The following is a 20,273-nucleotide window of genomic DNA, read 5'->3' as shown; positions in this document are numbered from 1 at the left end:
GAGATGTGGGTTTGATCCCTGGGTCAGGAAGATCCCCTGGAGAAGGAAATGGCAACCCACTCCAGTATCCTTGCCTGGAAAATCCCATGGACGGAGGAGCCTGGTGGTCCATGTGTTCACAAAGGGTTGGACATGATCGAAGCAAAGGAGCATGTATGCAGGCACATAATTATATATAATGGTGTTTACCTTATAAAATATATACATTCATCTATTTTATAAAAATTAATATAAATATAAATAAGATATCTTTTATAGAATATATGCATAGTTAACCTTTTGATTTTATAATAAATTTCATGGAACAATATGATATTAAAATTAGATAATGTTTTTAGCAATCAGACTAATTAAGTTTATAGCTCTGGTTCATGGACTCATCATTTTCTTTTTTTTTTTAATGACAAAAATTTTTTTTTAATTGAGGTATGACATGTTTCATGTGTACAACACGATTTGATATTTGTATAAATTGTGAAATCATCACAGTAAGTCTAGCTAACATCCTAGCATTGTTTCTTTTGGATATACTCTAGTTTTATGAGATTTCTTGTACTATAAGACACATGAATGAAGCAGAGGGCTCCTCACAGGTTGCTGTGTTTTCTAGGGGAAGTCTTCAGCCTTCCATATTCCTGGGGAACCAGTGAGAATGGGGTCGGTCTGTTTAGTGGTGGGATCCACCAGCAGGACGATTGCACAGCTCTGCTAATCACTCCTGGCCTCCGGCCTCGATGGAGAGAGAAGAGGGATGGCGTGCACTAGCTTCTCCCAGCTTGCACGTGCCTTGTGCTCACTGCGCGGTCACCAAGGGACGTATTACCCAACATTTGTCAAAAGTTGGCTTCAGAGTTCCCAGAGTAGACTTTCTTCTCTTAGATACACTATGGAAGCTCCTGGGGATCTTCTGCTAATAAGCTTAATGAACTTTCATGTCGTACCTGTAGTCAGGTACCTGTCAGTACCTGACAGGTCAGTACGCTATGATTTGGTGGCCAAACCAATGGCCTCAAATAGTCTCCATTCTAATAAAGGAAACATAGATGCGTCACCATATACTAATTCAGACTGTCACCGTTGCTGTGGCTTGCCTTTTCAGGATAGTTCCAGCTTTTTAAAAAGCAGATTTGTTTTGTATAGAACTCTTCTCTGCTTCACCTTTTACTTATTTAATTTTTATTTATTTATTTACTTGAAACCTAGACAATATTTTAAAAAGTAGAGACATCACTTTGCTGACAAAGATTCGTATCATCAAAGCTATGGTTTTTCCAGTAGTCATGTACAGATGTGAGAGTTGGGCCATAAAGAAAGTTGAGCACCAAATTTTGATTGACACTGGAGAAAACTCTTGAGATCTCTTGAGAAAACTCTTGCGAGTCCCTTGGACAGCAAGGAGATCAAACCAGTCAATCCTAAAGGAAATCAGACCTGAATATTCATTGGAAGGACTAATGCTGAAGCTCCAATACTTTGGCCACCTGTTGCGAAGAGCGACTCATTGGCAAAGACCCTGATGCTGGGAAAGACTGAGCACAGGACGAGAAGAGGGTGACAGAGGATGAGATGGTTGGGTGGCATCATTGACTCAATGGACACGAGTTTGAACAGAGTTTGGGGGATGGTGAAGGACAAGGAAGTCTGGTGTGTTGCAGACTGGTGGGGTCTCAAAGAGTTGGACATGGTTTAGCGACTGAACAACAACAACAACAACTCATTAATTTGGTTGTGCTGGATCTTTGTTGCTGTGTGCGGGCTTTCTTTAGTTGTGGAGAGTGGGGGCTACTCTATTTGTGGTACGTGGGCTCCTCATTGTGGTGGATTCTCTTATTGCAGAGCATAGGTTCTAGGTGCGTGGGCTCCTCATTGTGGTGGGTTCTCTTATTGCAGAGCGTAGGTTCTCAGTGCGTGGGCTCCTCATTGTGGTGGGTTCTCTTATTGCAGAGCATAGGTTCTCGGTGCGTGGGCTCCTCATTGTGGTGGGTTCTCTTATTGCAGAGCGTAGGTTCTAGGTGCGTGGGCTCCTCATTGTGGTGGGTTCTCTTATTGCAGAGCGTAGGTTCTAGGTGCGTGGGCTCCTCATTGTGGTGGGTTCTCTTATTGCAGAGCATAGGTTCTAGGTGCATGGGCTTCGGTAGTTGCGGCTTCCAGCTTTGGAACACAGGCTCAGGTTATGGCAAACGGGTTTAGTTGCTCCGCAGCATGTGGGATCTTCCTAGACCGCAGATCGAGCCTGTGTCCTCTGCTTGGCAGGTGGACTCTCAATCACTGGACCACCAGGGAGGTCCCTTGGCTTCACCTTTAAATTTACATTTGGGAAAATGAAATAAGAATTTTTTTCTAATGAAATTGCACCTCAAACCAATGAAGCCTGCTATGACCACCCAATTTAAATATCCCCCCCCCCCCACACACACATCCCTCCTCTTCTTCCATCTCCAAGTTCAGCAGCCCTTTCCCCTTTCCTGCTGAATTTCTGCATTCCACTTGTCACCATCAGACGTGTTTAGAATAGTTGTTTCTGTATTCACTGGCTGGAGTGTAAAGTTTGTGTGGGCAGGGAATTGTGCTTGTTTGTTCTCTGCTGTATTCCCAACATCTAAAGCAATTCCTGGCAGTCCATAAATATTCATCAAGTGAATATATACATATATGTAAGAACAGCCTTTATATCAAATGTTGGTAAACTTTATTTAGTAATCTGCTTTGACATAACAAAGTTTATTCTGCTGCCCTAGCTCTTGTTCCTTTGTAATCGAACACGCTTTTATTTTGGCTAGTACATGGAGATATCCACTGTTACTTGGTCATACACACACGTCCGGCTTTTCTCTTCACTTTGTGGGGCAGGGAAAGGGGATGTATGTTGTGTGTTTTTTAAAAACAGTACGCAGGGTATCTTCTTTTTGTTTCATTAATTGGTATTTTACTCCTGGGACCTGATTCTTTTTCTTTCCTTTTTTTTTTTTTTTGATTTTTTTCTAAGCTTAAGTTTCATGAGAAAGTTGAGAGCTGACAAATGAGAATACGTAGAAATTGTCGCATAAGCCATGGCCATTGTGAACTTGACAAGGATAAATCTTGCCAAATTCCTTGAATTGATATTGAAAGCAATACCATACAATTTCAACATCAGTTCTGTAGCTGAGGCATTGTAAGACTCTCATAACACGTTTTTCTGCCTCCGTTCCTGTGCTTATCTACCCCAAAGGGATGTTGTAAGCGTAATTGGTAATTTTTGTGAAGTTCTAAAAGGCAACATGTCACACACAGACACACACACACACACATAAATGCACATTCAACTATACATCAGTATGCCTACACAGACCCCCTTTTAATTTTTGCTGTATTACCAGAATTGCTATCTTTGTCAAGTGACAAACTACTTACATGTTCAGGATCTGGAACAAATGAGGTGCAAGCTAAGTATCAAGAGGAAGCAAGGAGAAGAAAAATTTCTGTGCATTGTGTGAACTAGCAGGCTGTTTTCCTAGATCATTTTGGAAAAGCCTTCAAAAGAGAAATTCACATCTCTGTTTTTTCCTTCTTCTTAGAAACCAGCAATCTTTTTTATAGGGCTGTGCAACAAGAGAAAATAGATATTCCCCGTGCTTTGGAGTGACTCAGGAGATGCTGCAATGGATATAAAAAGCTAACTGCCCTCCAGGCTGTGGCAGCCTAATCCATCCCTGCCAGAGGAAAGGCGTGCTTTTATGGGCCCCGGAACAAGGGTTAAGTTTATCTGTTTACCAGGACTCTCAGCTGGATGACTCACTTACCAGATAAAATTTCTTATTAATGCAGAGAATTGCAGATATGGTTGGTGTGGTGCTCCTTTGCAGGAGAACGCTGACCTAATGTGAAAAGGACTATTTTATTTAGAGTTACTGCATCATGGAGACACAGAAACTACAGATGGAGGAGGAAACTGTATCTTATGTTAATCTTCTGGAAGATTCATGCACTTATAATGGAACATCCTGAAATTGCTTAGTAGATTATAAAATTTCTTCTTTTTCTGTGTACCTGTTTTCCAGATGTATCATATGTAGTAGTGCTTACCTCATAATTACGATTGTCCACAATGATAGTATCTACATTTTTTAAGCAATAAATTCACCTATTTGAGGCTACAGACTAGACATATAGAGTTTGTCTTGGTTTAACAGCAAAAGATTATTTCAAATTTTAGTAAACAAATTTTTATTTCTAACTTTATGCTAGGGCTAAAATGAAAAACGACAGCAGTGGGAGTGGAGAACAGGGTGTTGGGGAGATCATAGGAAATGATAGCGATCAAGCAGTAGGCAGTCCCCAAAGCCTTAGTTTAGCCTTTCACCTAACCAACTGAAGATTGCCTGCCCAGCAGAAGAATAACTTGTTTCATGTTAGATTTTTTAAATATTAGGGTAAATATTTACAATAGGCTACTTAAAAACCCTGTAACATTCATGTTTAAGAAATGATGTCCTATAGTTTAAGTCATGGGTGAAGAACTGAAATGATGTTAACTGCATGTCACAGGGATCTGCACATCAGATTGATACATTTTTGGTGGTAGTTTAGCAAGTAATCAGGAGAAGAGATATATACATAGTAATACCTTCTTTGTGTAAGGTGATAAGCCTAGTTCTCTGGGAAAGATACATTTAAATCAGAGAAGGTGGGATCCCATAGCATTCACTCTCTGTTCACCCTCTTTGCAGCTGGAAGTAGAAAATGTCTTTGTTTCCATGACTGTCTCTTTTCCTAGAAGTTCTGCTTAGCATTCTGTGGCCAGCATGCTGGTCCTTAACAGATAGATGGCATAGAAATAAGGTAATATCAACATCTCTTCTGGGTCCACTAGGAGCCTTACCCTGTCGATATATATGTGACTGTGTGTACTTTGCACTATGACCAGCTGTGTCAAAATAGTTGAAGCACAGTAGAAATAAGACTATCTGAATTCAGAGTTCACTGATTGCATTTTAATTCTATTTCTCCATCCATTTCTACTAGAGATTTTAGATGACTATAAAATTGACCCTACAGATTTTGATTTTTTTCAAAACATCCATATAAATGAAGGAAATTATTTCAGAAAGAGGAAATTATCATTAAACAAATATTTTCTCCCAGATGGCATTAGGTTTACTATGATGCTTATAGAGATGGAATATAGTTAGCAAAATAGCAAATGACCTCACTTAAAACTAAAAGTAAACCTGGGGATGATGAGGTGATCAGCTATTTTGTATACGTGTATTAGCTGAAGGAAACTTACTACATTGCAAGAAATAAACTTTAAGTAATTAATGTCACTGCAGTAACAGTTTTAACATTTTCATTTGGCATTATAAAATGGTCCAATGCATAATCTAGAAACCAGAGTGTTAATGACCAAGTGCAAAATTTGCAATCAAAATGTCTCTATTCTCCCGGAAGGTGGGAAGGGGGTAATTAACATAAACTATTTATATTGCACCAGATTGCAAAATCTAAGGATTGCACTGCATCAAGCCCGATAGCCACCTATTATTAACTGGTCAATAAAAAATGAAGAGAGTTTTATGCCACTAAACTTTGGGAAAATAATACACCCAAAGTGCTATGAATAGCTGAACCTAATCCATCCAGACATGGGAGCCACGAGTTTCATTTATCATTTTAGACAAGAATATGCAGCTAAGACTTGTTTTATGGCTGAAGCAAAAGCAAGAAATATTGTTTGTAGTATAGAAAGCAAATCATGATGATGCAAGATAGGATAATAGCTTTTAAAAATAATCACAAGTACAAAAATACTAATCTTATGGGAACAGAGCAGAGGTTTTGAAAATTGTTTTCAGCTTGCTCAGTGGTGGGAATGGAATCAGGTGAGAGAAAGAGGATGGAAGGGGATGAGAGAAAGAGGATGTGGGTTCCATGTTCTGGTGCCTCATAACCCACATTCCAACGAGTGGGAAGAATGACTGCTTGTTGCTCTCTCGATGCTCAGCTTCAGTAGGACATCATGTATGTTACAGAGTTTTTGGCCAGGGTGAAAATATCTGCTGCTTTTTCAGTAGGATAGTCAGGAAAGCGATGTGAATCTTTTCATTCATCTACCAGGCAGTCAGTTAACTTCAATGGACAACATTTACCCAAACTGTAATATACTTTCAAACTCTACTTCCAAATAGCTAGTGGTTCCTGAATATGATACAAATCATACTTCGAGTTTTCATTTTGCACTAAATACCAACTATGTTGAAGATGCCATGCTAGGTATTTTGGGTTTTCTAAACCACAAATGATACATCTTTCCATTTCTCAAGACCTCAGAAGACATGAGAGGTTTGGAGACAATAAAGACCTCTAATAGACTTATAATATCCATGTTATTTATACAGACCATGATTTATGTAATTTTACTTATAAATATGTTCCTGACTCTTCAAAGAATTTAATTTTCAGCAGAGGTAGTAGAATAAAATTATGTAAAAAAGAAAAAACAAAACACAAGTATGTGTTTTATTTTTTCTATTCAGCTCTCGTTGGCATTCACTTTCTGATATAGAGAAATGTAAATAGATGCAAATCTGATCTTGCCATCCCTGTGTATTTACATAGAAGAAAAAGCAACACATTTCCACATTTAACTATTGTGCTTTTTGGTTATATGGAAAAAATATTCTTTCCCCAGGGGTCTCTCATTGACATGGTTTGAGAACCTACAGGCCAGGTAATCAAGGAAATATTAGTACTCATGATAGATCTGTAATGAAAGATAACACTTACTACAACCAGGCTTGAAATGTTTAAAAAATTCAAAGCCCAAGGTAAATCAAAAAAGCATTTCATTATTCTGGGCATGAACTCAGTCATTGTCCTGTTCTCTGTTATGACCAGGGCAGCTGAAATTAAGTGTTATCAAGGATTTCAAATAGCAGCCTGAGGGAAAGCAAGGAAAACTCCTGGTATGCAGCAAGAGTTCTAAGAAGTGAGCATCAGTGCTAAAAAGATTGTTTGCGGTCCCAAAGGAAGGATCTTTAATCTCTAGATAAAAAAATTTGAATTTTGATCTATAGGTAATGTTAACCTGTTAGAAAATTTTGAATGAGACACCGTAATACAATTTAGAAAGTTAGTGTCATGGCTGTGTGCAAGCTGAACTGAAGGATGGAAAATTTCATGATAGTAATAAAAGAACCAGTTACAGGATTCTTGGAAGGATAACTCTTCAGTCATCTTTTCCATCAAGAACCTGAGAAAGAAATAGGGACCTTGGAAAATAGACTTATGTGTGCGTGATGATGCTTGGTCTTATTCACCAGAGGTAAAGCATGGAAACTGTAACCGTTCGGCTACCAGATGTCTGTAACATGTTTACCAGTCCGTCTAAGTACTGTAGGTTGTAGGGTGCAGCCTGAATGAGACAGTTTCTGACGCTAAGACCTTGCAGTCTGTGAAGTGGATGCCCTTGTGAGCGGGATAGGACAGGTGGGAAGCCCCTTGGAGGTGGACCTTCTCCAGCGCGAACTCTCCTTGTGCACTTGGTAGCTCAGCTGGATCTGGAAGATGAACTAGGAACTAACCAGAATCAAGAGAGTGTTTTGTTTTGAGTGTTTAAGACCAAAGGTGAAACTCTTAGGTTTGGGATGTCAAAGGATAGGTAATACTGAAAGTCCTGATCACACACGCACACTTGGATCATTGACGTGTCTCTTACAGAGACATTCTCTAGGCTAATAATGCACTACTGGGGAGAGGACCTGGCATTTGGGGCAGGCCCGTCTCTGCTGGCCTCCTCTGCTGCTGGCTTGCAGCCCGTATGTCGAGAGCCTCTGGCAAAAGGAATTTCTTCCCGTCTGGGCATGCTGACCTCTCCAGTGAGGGTATGGACTGCCTGGACTTTTATTGCTGCAACTTTTACTGGGGGATTATATTTTAAAACAGTTGGGAGTCTTAGTGTAGACCCTTTTCATTGCCTCCATAACCTTCTGTCAAATATAAACAAGCTTGTGTACATTGCTCACTTTTCAGGTATCAATATGTCCCTTCCTCCTCTTCTTTTTTAATTTTTTTAAACTTTTCATTCAAAGAATATGTTCAAAAGCAAGCTTTGTGTAAATATGTTTATGACATCTCTTAATAACATATTTGCAGTTTGACATAGTGAGATGAAAATGCTCTGTTCAAACAAGTTTTCTTTTCTTTTTATTTTTTAAGGAGGTGGAGGTAGGCATCTTTGGAAATACTTTACAAGGGAGAGTGAGGGGAGGGGATAGTTCCAGCGCTGAAGTTTGCAATCTTGTGATGTGTTCTGAGAACCAAAGTGCTTCTAGAATATAAAGGGGGTGGCAGTTGTGGATGCAACTTACAAGTGAGTATTAGAGGAGACAGGACTTTAGTTTGTAGATTCTGGAGAGCTAATACTTCAAGAGAACATTGGCATGATCAGATTTGAGATGTAGAAAGCTTTCTCCTGTAATCAGATAGGAAACTACTTGGTTACAGAAAGCCAGGCAGGAGGCCAGTGGGGTCACCCCAATGAGGAAAGTGATGACTGAATTAAGGCTGTGGCAAGGAGGATGGAGAGCAAATTATTTGAGGAAAAATAGGGAGCCTTATTATCTTGCCACTGCAGGAGGCATGATTTCTTTCTCACCCAAACAGGCTGCCATTAAACTGTGACTCATTGGGCCTTGTTGAAATTTAAATAGGGTCCCTGTAGTATTGTTTTTCACAGGCTGCCAAGATCCAGCCAGGTACAGTCTTTGTTTGTCAATACAGTATATTCTGATACTGTAAAACCTCAGGTCTTTAATTTCTCTGGTGTCTCATTGTACTTCACATCAATCACTTGCATTATTTTACCAGTTCATTGAAACATACTTTGATGTTGCTGGGCTGTTGTCAGGTTATCGTTTCTGTTCTCTCCTGATCCAGTGATTTTCTTCATAGCCTGCATTGGGTCTTGTGTCTTTAAATTAGAGCATCCGACATTAAATTAGAGCATCCGACAATTGGACCAGAGAATTTCATCTTCTCTTCAAGCCTAGTTCTCATATAGTATGGATCTCTGAAGGTTAAGGGAAGCTTAAGGATAATGTCTAAATTTTTTGAGACCCTCGTGTTTAATTTTGTTCAGTTGGCTACATACTTGGAATTCTTGAACAGCAGGATAAACATGTGTCTTGGTTTACATGGAATAGTCCTGTTTTGTGCCTGTATCCTTGGTATAATTATTTATAATGCTCCCTTTTACTTTCAAGGGTGTCTCAGCTTGTGCATTAAATTGTATGGTCACCCTGTCTATCAGGGATAGCCACGAAGAAATTGTCCATTTATGCACCTCCAAAATTCAATTTATGAAGAGTCAATGCAATTAAAATATGCTGACAGCCACTGTCCCTGCTTGTAGACTTCATGCATGCTGTATCTAAGTCTTTTTGAGGACACATGGAGAAAAACATGTCATTTGTTTACCAAAAGGCTTTCATTGCTATAATAGAAAAATGAAATTGCTTCTCCTTTTGGTGTTATATATCCTTCAGCCAGTCTTGTCATGATTCTATTAAGACAGATAACGCAAAGCCAAGTTTTTCATTTGTTCTCTAAACAAATAGACACAATTATTATTTAACCTATTAGAGTGGAAACCAGAGAATCTCATGTGGACTGTTAGAAGTGAAAGAGATCTTAAAAAACAGGTTAGGAATTCAGTCTGTCCCTTGCCTTTAGCGATGACTCACCTGTGTCACAAGGGTGTCATGTGACTTGTATATGGTTCTGTGGTTATTAAGGGAGTATACTATATTATAGTCGGGCCTTCCTGGTGCCCAGTGGTAAAGAATCCACCTGCCAATGCAGGAGACACAGGTTAGATCCCTGGGTCCGGAAAAGCCCTGGAGAAAGAACTGGCAACCTGCCCCAGTATTCTTGCCTGGGAAATCCCATGGATGGAGCAGCCCGGTGGGCTACAGTCCATGGCGCTGCAGAGTCAGACAGGACTGAGCAAAGGAATAGCAACAACACTATACCGTAGTCGGGTCCCCAGTGTATTCACCCAGGGTTTCAGGGTCCTTTGTGCTACACACGATTGCAGATGAAGAGCCAAAAGCAGTTTCTATTCCACTGCTTCCCTTTGCTGACAAAAACAGGTCCGTGTCAAATACCCTGACTTGAATGTAGGACATGTATAGAAATCATTTAGAAATTGATTTTTAACATTTTATATATTATAGAATATGGCATGATAAATACACACTTGTGTTATGTGTGCACAGATTTGTTATTTAAAATACTTTCTCTATAGATCTAATAGGATTGTAGCAACATTTTTTAAAGTTGTAAACACTGAATCTTTGATGGATCACAGCCAATAGAAAATGTGTTAGTCTCTGAGAGTAACTTTCACTCTTTGGAGAATAGTAGATGTGTTCTAAAATAAAGAGACTTGCCCTCGAAGATACACAGTTTCCCTCTCATTGCCCTCTGAAACTCATGGTCCATCCTCGTTAAAAATCCCCTATATTTATCATGTCTGCACATGTAACACCAACAGAAAGTGGCTTTTTTCTAAGGACAGCGGTTCTCTGCAGCCATAGTAGTGCTATTGAATGTTTTGTCTTTTCTCCTACTGCTTTTTCTAGAAGGGGCCGCAGAAGTAGGAGTGGATGACTTCACTGTTCTTTGCTGTTTCTAGACCTGTGTGATCCACTGGCCACCTGAGCACTTGACATGTAGCTAGCCTAACTTAAGGTGTGCCATCACTGTGAAATATATTGAGGATTTTGAAGACCAAGCAGGAAAAAAAAAAAGAATGTAAAGTATCTCCATTTTTCTAGCTTTATTGAGATACTTGATATATAACACTGTGTACATTTAAGGTATATAACATGATTTAATACACATACATATTGCAAAATGAGTACCCTAGTAGAGTTAGTTAGCAAGTCCATCACCTCACATGATTGCTTTTGTTTGTTGTTGTGACAGAACATTTATGGTCTACTTTTAGTAACTTCCAAGTATGTAGTTCAGTATTGTTAGCTATAGTCACCCTGCTGTCCATTAGATATTTAGAACTTATCATTTACCTGGAAGTTTGTACTTTTTGACCAATGTCTCTCTACTTCCCTATCCCCCAACTGACATTCTCCTCTCTCTCTTTTTTTTTTCAGTTTAGAATTATTTTGTGTGTTTATTTTTAAACTTTTATTTTGTAATGGGATATAGCCAGTTAACAAGATTGTGATAGTTTCAGATGAACAGCAGAGGGACTCAGCCACGTATATTCATGTATCCATTCTTCCCTAAACTCCCCTCCCATCCAGGCTGCCATGTAACATTGAGCAGAGTTCCATGTACCATGTGGTAAATCTTGTTGGTTATCCATTTTAAATATAGCAGTATGTACATGACATTCCACTCTTCTTTGAGTTTAGTTTTTTAACATTTTACTTGTGAGGTCATACAGTGTTTGTCTTGCTTTATCTGATTCATCTCACTTAGCATCTCAAGCTTCCAGGTTCATCCATGTTGTCCCAAATGGTAGAATTTCCTTCTTTCTTGTGTCTGAATTTTGTTCCATTGTGTGTATGTTTGTGTGTATTATATATATAATATGCAGATACATATACATGTATCTCACATATTTTCTAATCTTTTTTATGCATTCATCTGTTGACAGACACTTTGACTGTTTCCATGTCTTGACTATTGTGAATAATGCTGCAGTGAACATCAAAGTGTGGTTATCTCTTTGAGATCATGACTTCTTTTGTATATTACCCAGAAGGAGCAGAAGAAAGATGGCTGGATCATATAGAAGTTCTGTGTTTAATTTTTTGAAAGTGAAGTGAAAGTGAAAGTTGCTCAGTCGTGTCCAACTCTTTGTGATTCCATGGGCTATACAGTCCATGGAATTCTCCAGGCCAGAATACTAGAGTGGGTAGCCTTTCCCTTCTCCAAGGGATTTTCCCAACCCAGGGATCGAACCCAGGTCTCCCACATGGTAGACAGATTCTTTACCAGCTGAGCCATAAGGGAAGCCTTAATTTTTTGAGGGCCCTCCATACTGTTTTCCACAGTGGCCACACCGATTTCGTTCCCATCAACAGTGCATTAGAGTTCCCTTTGCTTCACATCCTTACTAACGCTTACTAATCTCTCATCCTTTTGATAACAGCCATTCTGACTGGTGTGAGGTAGTGTCTCATTGTGGTTTTGGTTTGCATTTCTCTGATGCTTAGTGATGTTGAACTTCTTTTCACATGCCTATTAGCCCATCTACATGTCCTCTTTGGAAAAATGTTTATTTGGTTTTTCTGCCCATTTTTTAACTGCTTGGTTTGCTTGTTTGTTTGTTTTTGATGTTGACTTGCATGAGTCTTTAATGTTTGAAATATTAACCCCTTATCAGTCATATCATTTGCAAATACTTTCTCCTATTCAGTAGGTTGTATTTTCATTTTGTCAGTGGTTTCCTTTGCTGCACAAAATCTCTTAAGTCTCATTAAGTCTCATTTGTTTAGTTTTGCTTTTACTTCCTTTGCTTTAATAGATAGATCCAAGAAGAAAACCACTGGAGGATTTTGGGCAGAAAGGTGCAAAATTTGATTTACATTTTGATAGCATCATTTATGGTACTGTATTGAGAATAGATTGTGGAGAAAAAAGGACAAAAGCAGAGCTCTGTTGGAGGCCACTGCAGTCTTTCCCATGAGCTATAATGGTGGCTCATATTCTCTGACAGATTTTGGTGGCCGTGGTTGTAATGAGGTTGTAGGTAGTGAGGAGGGGAGAATTTTTGGATATATACTGAACTGAGACTTCTCTGGTCGCTTAGATGGTAAAATATAGATGCCTGCAACGCCGGAGACCTGGGTTTGATCCCTAGGTCAGAAAGACCCCCTGGAGGAGGGAATGGCAACCCACTCCAGTACTCTGGCCTGGAGAATTCCATGCTTGGAGGAGCTTGGTTGACTACAGTCCATGGGGTCACAAAGAGTCGGGACACAACTGAGTGACTTTCACTGAACTTAGGACCAATAGAATTTTCTAAGGGGTATAAGAGAGAGGAGTTAAGAATGACCCTGGGAGTTTGGGGTAGAATAGCTTTTATGGGGAAAACAGTGGGAGATCATGATTCAGGGAAAGATCAGGTTAACGTGGAGATCTCTATTGGATTCCAAATGCAGATGCCAAGTAAACATTGAATATGGGAGCCTGGAGTTGAGGAGAGAGGGTCTGGACTGACGATAGATTGTTAGAAAGTATTGACATTGTTGGTATTTAAAGCGGCAAGGCTGCCAGAAAACACCAAGGCAGAGGATATAATGACAGAAGAGAATTAAGGACCTCACTCTGGGCTATTCCAAAGTTGTTATGTTGATCCCTGAGAAGAAGCAATCAGTGAGATCAAAGAAATATGGTTTTGCTGGAAGCCCATATTTGTGTAAGAGACTATATCTGGGAGGAGGTAAAAATAACCTTGTCAGATGTTGCTGATGGATCAAGTAATATCAGAACTGATAACTGCTCAGAATGGCTTTCCATGTAATGCTAATAAAAGTCACGACTTTACAGTGGCTTACTAAGGCTCTTTTCAGATCTAGCATTTAGATTTTACTCTGATTCCTCCTAATTTTGCATTCAGTTCTCATGACTACCCTCCTGACACTCTTTGAACAGAGAAATGGATGAAGAAGATGTGGAACATGAACATATACCATGGAATATTACTCAGCCATTCAATGGAGCAAAATTGGGTCATTTGTGGAGGCGTGGATGGACACAGAGTGAAGTCAGAAAGTGAAAGTGAAAGTTGCTCAGTCGTGTCCAACTCTTTGCAATCCCATGGTCTATACAGTCCATGGAATTCTCCAGACCAGAACACTGGAGTGGGTAGCCTTTCCCTTCTCCAGGGGATCTTCCCAACCCAGGGATCGAACCTAGGTCTCCCGTATTGCAGGCGGTTTCTTTACCAGCTGAGTCACAAGGGAAGCCCAAGGGTACTGGAGCAGGTAGCCTATCCCTTCTCCAGCAGATCTTCCCAACTCAGGAAACAAACCGGGGTCTCCTGCATTGCAGGCGGGTTCTTTACTAACTGAGCTATCAAGGAAGCCCAGAAAGAGACAGACAAATATCGTGCATTAATGCATATATGTGGAATCTAGAAAAATAGTACAGATGAACCTATTTGTAAGGCAGGAATACATACACAGACCTAAAGAACAGATGTGTGGACACAGGGGTGGTGGTGGTTTGTCTTGTTTACTGATCTATCCTAAGTGTTTAGTACCTAATAGACAGTAAATGATCAGCAAATATTTACTGCCCGGGGTAACACATGTGAAATAAGTTACTGTTTTCAAAAGTTGCTAACTATGGGAATCCTTGCCAAGTTTGGAAGTACTATTTTGTACATTTTAGATGATGTTAACTCAGCCTAATAATCAATTTCTTGCCTCTCTGGTTATTTCTTCAATTTTCCCTGATTTTGTGTGCATTGATGAAGCTTAGAAATGCTTACTGCCTGCTGTGTTGCACACGCTGCGGCTGGTGTCTGTGTTTCTTAGGTCTCCTCTAGAAGGAGAGAGAGATACACAGGTGTATCGGCAGTCATAACAAAGTCTGACTCTGTGTGCTGTAGGGAATAATCTGGAAGTTTTGAAGATCAGTCTGGTGCAGACACGCACAGACTCAGAGTTAGCGCCAAGGAGAGGCATTTGAAATTAAGTGGCTGTTTGGCTCACAGGTCCTAAAGGGGAAAGGCATGCAGGGGGCAATGCAGGGGCCTTACAGGCGGAGGGCGCAAGGTCTGAGCTTAACCAAGCAGGTGGGGAGCCGGCAGACAGCGAGGCCCCGTGAGCAGGTGCCTTTGGGGGCTTTAGAGTGGGGACACAGCAGGAGTGTGAGCGGCTGTGACTCGGTGTGTTTGAGTGTCCCTAGGTCAGTCAGAGGAGGGCAGGGAGGGGAACTTGTGATAGAGACCAGTCTTATCGCCCTGGTGTACCTGTTCCTTGGAGTCAGGGGCTTCCAGTCTGTGGAAATGCTGAGGCATCCAGAAAATGCTGTTTTAAAAATTTATGTTACACTGGGTGATGTTAGAAGTAATAATGCACCAGGCTTTGGATCCACATAGAAAAGGTGTCCTGGCCGTCTGTAAACAGCCTGCTTTAGCTTGAAAAGTCCTTCCCAGTGGCATTGTTGTCCTAAAGGCAGGCATCTAGGCTTTTAAAGTAAAGTGAAAGTATTAGTCACTCAGGCATGTCAGACTCTTTGGGACCCTGTGGGCTGTAGCCCTCCAGGCTCCTCTGTCCATGGAATTCTCCAGGCAAGATACTGGAGCGGATTGCCATTCCCATCTCCAGGGGATCTTCCTGACCCAGCGATCAAACCTGGGTCTCCTGCATTGCACACAGATTCTTTACTATCTGAGCCACCAGGGAAGCCCTGTGTAAATATGCAGGGTTGGTGTCTATCTTCTTTCTTCTGTCTCTTTGAATGTCCTATTTCCAGCCAGAGCTAGACAACTACAGAAACAGCTCCTGGCTGGCTCCTCCCGCCCCCTGCAGCTTACGTTGATCCTCTAATGTTTTTATAATCAGTCTTGCTAAATACTTCCTGTAGAGAAAATGAGTAGTGATGAGAAGTAATCTTGCTGCTTCTTTATTCTGAAAAATTCAATGACTGACTTAGAGATACTGCTTATCCATCATGATATCCCAGTGTGGAAGATGGGGATTAAATTTTAGCCTCAAAGGTTATGGGATCCCTCAAGGCTTGGAGTATAGTAATGAGAAATTGAGAACCTAAAATGAGGGATTTCAGAATCTGCATCATGAATAAACTATTTTATCATCAGGTATTTGTTCTGCTGTGAATTTAGGATTATGTAGATAGGACTGTGCCATGTGCTTTTTCTAGAGCCTTAGAACTTTCTCTACTGTATCTTCCATTGCTGTTCAGTTGCTCAGTCGTGTCTGACTTTTTGCAAACCCATGGACTATAGCACTCCAGGCTTCCCTGTCCTCGGCTATCTCCTGGAGTTTGCTCAAACTTATATCCATTGAGTTGATGATGCCATCCAATCATCTCATCCACTGTCGCCCCCTTCTCCTCCTGCCCTCAATCTTTCTCAGCATCAATTTTGTTTTTCTTTTTCCAATGAATTGGCTCATTGTATCAGGTGGCCAAAGTATTGGAGCTTCAGCATCAGTCCTTCTAGTGAATATTCAGGGTGATTTCCTTTAGGGTGGACTGGTTTCTTTCTTATATTATCTTTCTCTTCAGTTTAAGGCAAATTTTCTTTGATTCTTCTGAGTTCCTGTATAATTTCTGAGCCATTCCCCTCTGGTCTGGAGTGTTACTAATAAGATTTTCTAAGCACTGCTAAAAGCCATTACCTGACTTGACACCCCAAAGGCTTATAGGTCACCCCTTCTGAAGACTAAGATGTCTTAATCTTCACCTGTGTATTAGGAGTAATACATGCTTCCTAGGGTACATGGTCTTCCTCTGCCTCAAATCTAATTCTCAGAGTTCCAGAAAGAACTCCAAAAAAAAATTAGATCTTCTAGATGTATGGTATACTTGTCTTAAAATACCATAGTTTTGACACAAAGTATCATATTCAAAATCAAAATTCGTATTCTCCCTATACTCTGAAAAGGTCAAAAATAGGAAACTCATTCCCAACCTTGTGATTCTTCTGTGTAGTTTACTTTTTGTGTTGTTGTGAGTCCCCCTTCTGATGTATATATCCTCATTTTATGGTAGTTAATCTACGTTTTCCTTTGGCTGACTGGCCCTTTCTTGTGGTGTCTTCACTTATTCATTCATCACACATTTGAGTGTCTTGCATGTCTTGGGCACTATGAGGAGGACCAGGGTCACAGCCTGTGAGCTGCACAGCCTCTGGCTTTATGGCGACTTACGTCACTTACCGTTCCTCCAGAAACTGAACAGGTTGTACCGGTGAGGGGTGTCATGTTACTCTCCTAAAATCATGATTTCTTCAAGGTACATGTTATTTGAGCTTTTAAAATGTACTATTTAAAAGCTAATAGCCAAATAGTTCCTATCTTTAAATAAGTTCTACTTTACTTCAGGTAGAGTGAGTAGTGTAACTGCCAGTTCTTATTACATGTAAAGTTTTCTTATATCGACCTAAAAAATAGTCACAACCTTAAAGTTGAGAGTTATGTTTTATCTGGTGGGAATTTTTAGGACTTCAAGCCCAGGAGACAAGCATCTCAAGTAGCCCTGAGAGAACTGCTGTCAGGAGGGGAGGAGGAGCCAGGTTATATAGAAGTTTTTCAGCAAAGGGCAGGTAGTCTGAACATCAAAAGGTTAATTAAAGAAAATTTAATTAAATTTAAGAAGTTAAAAAACTAATTAAAGAAAACCAAGTGGCTCAGACAGTAGAGAACCTGCCTGCAATGTGGGCAGTCTGGGCTCAGTCCCTGCGTCGGGAAGATTCCCCTGGAGAAGGAAATGGCAACCCACTCCAGTATTCTTGTCTGGAAAATCCCATGGATGTAGGACTCTGGCAGACTATAGTCCATGGGTCGCAAAGAGTCAGACAAAACTGAGTGACTGACAACAACAGATAGCCTAAGTTACGGGATTAGGCACGTTTCTGTGTATGGGAAGATGCGAGTCTGGGCTCACTGAAATCATTCCTCCCGCATGCCTCTCAGCTCTCTGAGGCCAGTATCCTGTGTTGGTCATTGATCACATCCTGAGTTCCTCCGTGCTCACCATAGGGAGTGGCTGTAGCCCGAAGCCTGCCAGATTGAGCAGGTACTGTTCTCCTTCCTGAGTACCCCTAGGACTCAGGGGTTCATATTTGGAGGGCAGGAATCACTGATGACTGTGACATACTTGTTTGCTGATATGGCAGGAAATACTCTATTTCTTACTTAGAATATTTTGATTAAGCTCTCCAGCTTTTCCGTTTTCATGATCGGTATAGCAGCTTTGACTCTGCTGATACATGAGAAGATCAGGCTGACTAGCCAAAGGAAAGAGACCAGGCAACACCTCTCTTTCATTCTCCTTAAGACCTTTGGCCAGAGGAGACTGTGACCCTGCATCCTTCCACTGCTCTGTGGCCATTCTTCAACCATTGTTTTTATAAGTTAGGAAAGCATCACAGTAATTTTATATATAAATATTATGGAAATGTGCTACCCACAATAGGGAAATGTTTAAATAAACTACACGGTCATGATAGGAAATGCTTTCTGTAAAGTGTTATGTGAAAAAATAACATACCAAATGACATGTAACAATAATAAACATAGTAATAGTAATATAAATGTAATAACACCAAAAATAATGCAGTGGAAGAGCGGCTGACATGTTTTAAACAATCACTGTGTTGTGAACATGTTTTAAGTCTTTGCACTTATTAACCTATTTAGTGTCCTCATTTAATCCCCAGAACAACCCTATCAATTGGCCATTGTTAGCCAGTTTTTCCATGCGAACAGAAAAATGTGGTACAGAGAATTTAGGCAGCTTGCTATGTTCAGTGAAGACAGTTCAGGTCTTTAACGTACTTGGATTGTGGTGGGGGCAATGACAGACCTCAGACCTATACAACAGGCTCACTCACTGTTGGGTGCTGTGTATCATCAATGTGGCCACAGGGATGCTATGTGGGTAGATGGGATCAGCATCAGCTGTGGATTCGGGAAGACTTCCATGTGGAAGACACATGGAGCAGAGTTTTAAAGGAAGAGTTGGCTAGTTTTCCATCTGCATAGGCACATGGGAAAAACTTACGATTTGTACCAAAAATGTTGCTCTCAGAAGCTGACTGCTACTTATCATTGGACTTAATTCCTTCATCTGAACAACACAGTCAATGTCTGCTGTTTCTTCATGGCTTATCTAATAAGAGAGAGTATTGAAAGCTCTATGGAAGTATTCAATGCTATTTAATCACTTTAAATTCCTTAAATATATGACTGCCGATTTTCCTGTGGTTTCTTAGGTAGATATTATTGTGACCTTGGGAGGACTTGCTGGACGTTTTGACCAGATCATGGCGTCTGTGAGCACTTTGTTCCAAGCGCCTCAAATAACTTCTTTGCCAGTTATAGTAATCCAAGAGGAATCTCTCATCTACCTGCTCCAACCGGTAAGTGAGCATTAAATACAGTGTCTGCACTTTGCTTCTACAAAACCTGTAAGATTTTTGTAGATAAGCCGAAAACATCCTCCCAGTTCATGTGTTTCAACTGAGTAAAGTTGACAAGTTTGACTGCCTCCCATCACTTAACGGGAAATAGGTGGAAGAGAAGCTGCAAAACTTTCATTTTGTTGTACTTAGAAAAACAAAACCAAAGAAAGAAAATAAGGTTTTTAATTAAAATGATTAACAATTAAATTTAGCATTTTTGCATTTTGAGCAGCTGAATATGAGTGCCACTTGAGAAAAATCTCAGCAGAGGAAGCACAAAGCTTGGCAAATATTTCAAACGGAATTCTCGAATACTTTCAGTGCTGTCATAATTGGAAACTGTATTTGATTTTGTGAGGTACTTAAAGTCTTTAGCTTTTACTGTTCATAAGTTGCTTACTTGTTAATTTCACTTTGATGATGATGTCATTCATTTCCCATGATAAACAGCAAGGGAATTTTCTATCATTGTAGTGCTTAGAACAGAAATCTTATTATATAAACATGTTTTATGAGGTTGATGGGTGTATTTCAGTTTGAAAAATAATAACTTGGTAACATTTTTTAAAAACAGTGGACAGTTGTTTGTTTGTTTGTTTTTCTTTTTTGCCTCTCATTGTAATGTGCTACATATAGCTTTGCTTCCCCTCCATCTGCTGTTCACCATCTGTAGCTTGTCATCACCTAAAAATCGTTGTGTGGTTAATATGGCAAGTTATAATGCATGCTCACCATTGTTGAGCCACTGGTGCGTTGTTGTTCCCCCCGCTCCCCCCTTTTTCTTTGTTTTTGCACTGCCTGGCTTTGTTGCTTTTTGGAACACTTTCTGTGAGATATGAAAAGGAAGTTGAAGAATTCAGTCTTCAAACTTCATGCTGTCCATTTATTTGGTCAGCAGATAGTTCCAGAGCGCCTGCTGCCTACCTGTTACACTGCTGGGTAATTGAAGATTAAACAGAAATAGTAACATAGGTTCTTTAGAACTATAGTTCTAAAGATCTGTAGTACATGTCCAGTGAAGGAGACATTTATTAAACACAAACATAAAGCAAGACTGAAAGTTTAGGACATAAAGAGGTTGAAAGAGTGTATAATCTGGTCATGG

At 40.1% G+C, this 20,273-nt stretch overlaps 1 protein-coding gene across 3 annotated transcripts in view; it reads left to right on the top strand.

Moving 5' to 3' along the window:
* Positions 1–20,273, top strand: part of TPK1 (thiamin pyrophosphokinase 1) — a 352,973-nt gene that overhangs the window by 184,386 nt on the left and 148,314 nt on the right. For 2 of the 3 annotated variants that reach the window (XM_061165990.1, XM_061165991.1), the window contains exon 6: positions 18,980–19,126. The exons of the other annotated variant lie outside the window; for it this stretch is intronic. In XM_061165990.1, coding sequence (XP_061021973.1) covers positions 18,980–19,126 — 147 coding nt within the window. The remainder of the gene's footprint in view (positions 1–18,979; positions 19,127–20,273) is intronic. 3 annotated transcript variants of the gene reach the window in all.

This window comes from Dama dama, chromosome 18, assembly GCF_033118175.1.
Source record: "Dama dama isolate Ldn47 chromosome 18, ASM3311817v1, whole genome shotgun sequence".
NCBI classification, from domain to species: domain Eukaryota; kingdom Metazoa; phylum Chordata; class Mammalia; order Artiodactyla; family Cervidae; genus Dama; species Dama dama.
The sequence above is the reverse complement of the archived record's forward strand: the minus strand, read 5'-3'. Positions and strand labels throughout refer to the sequence as shown.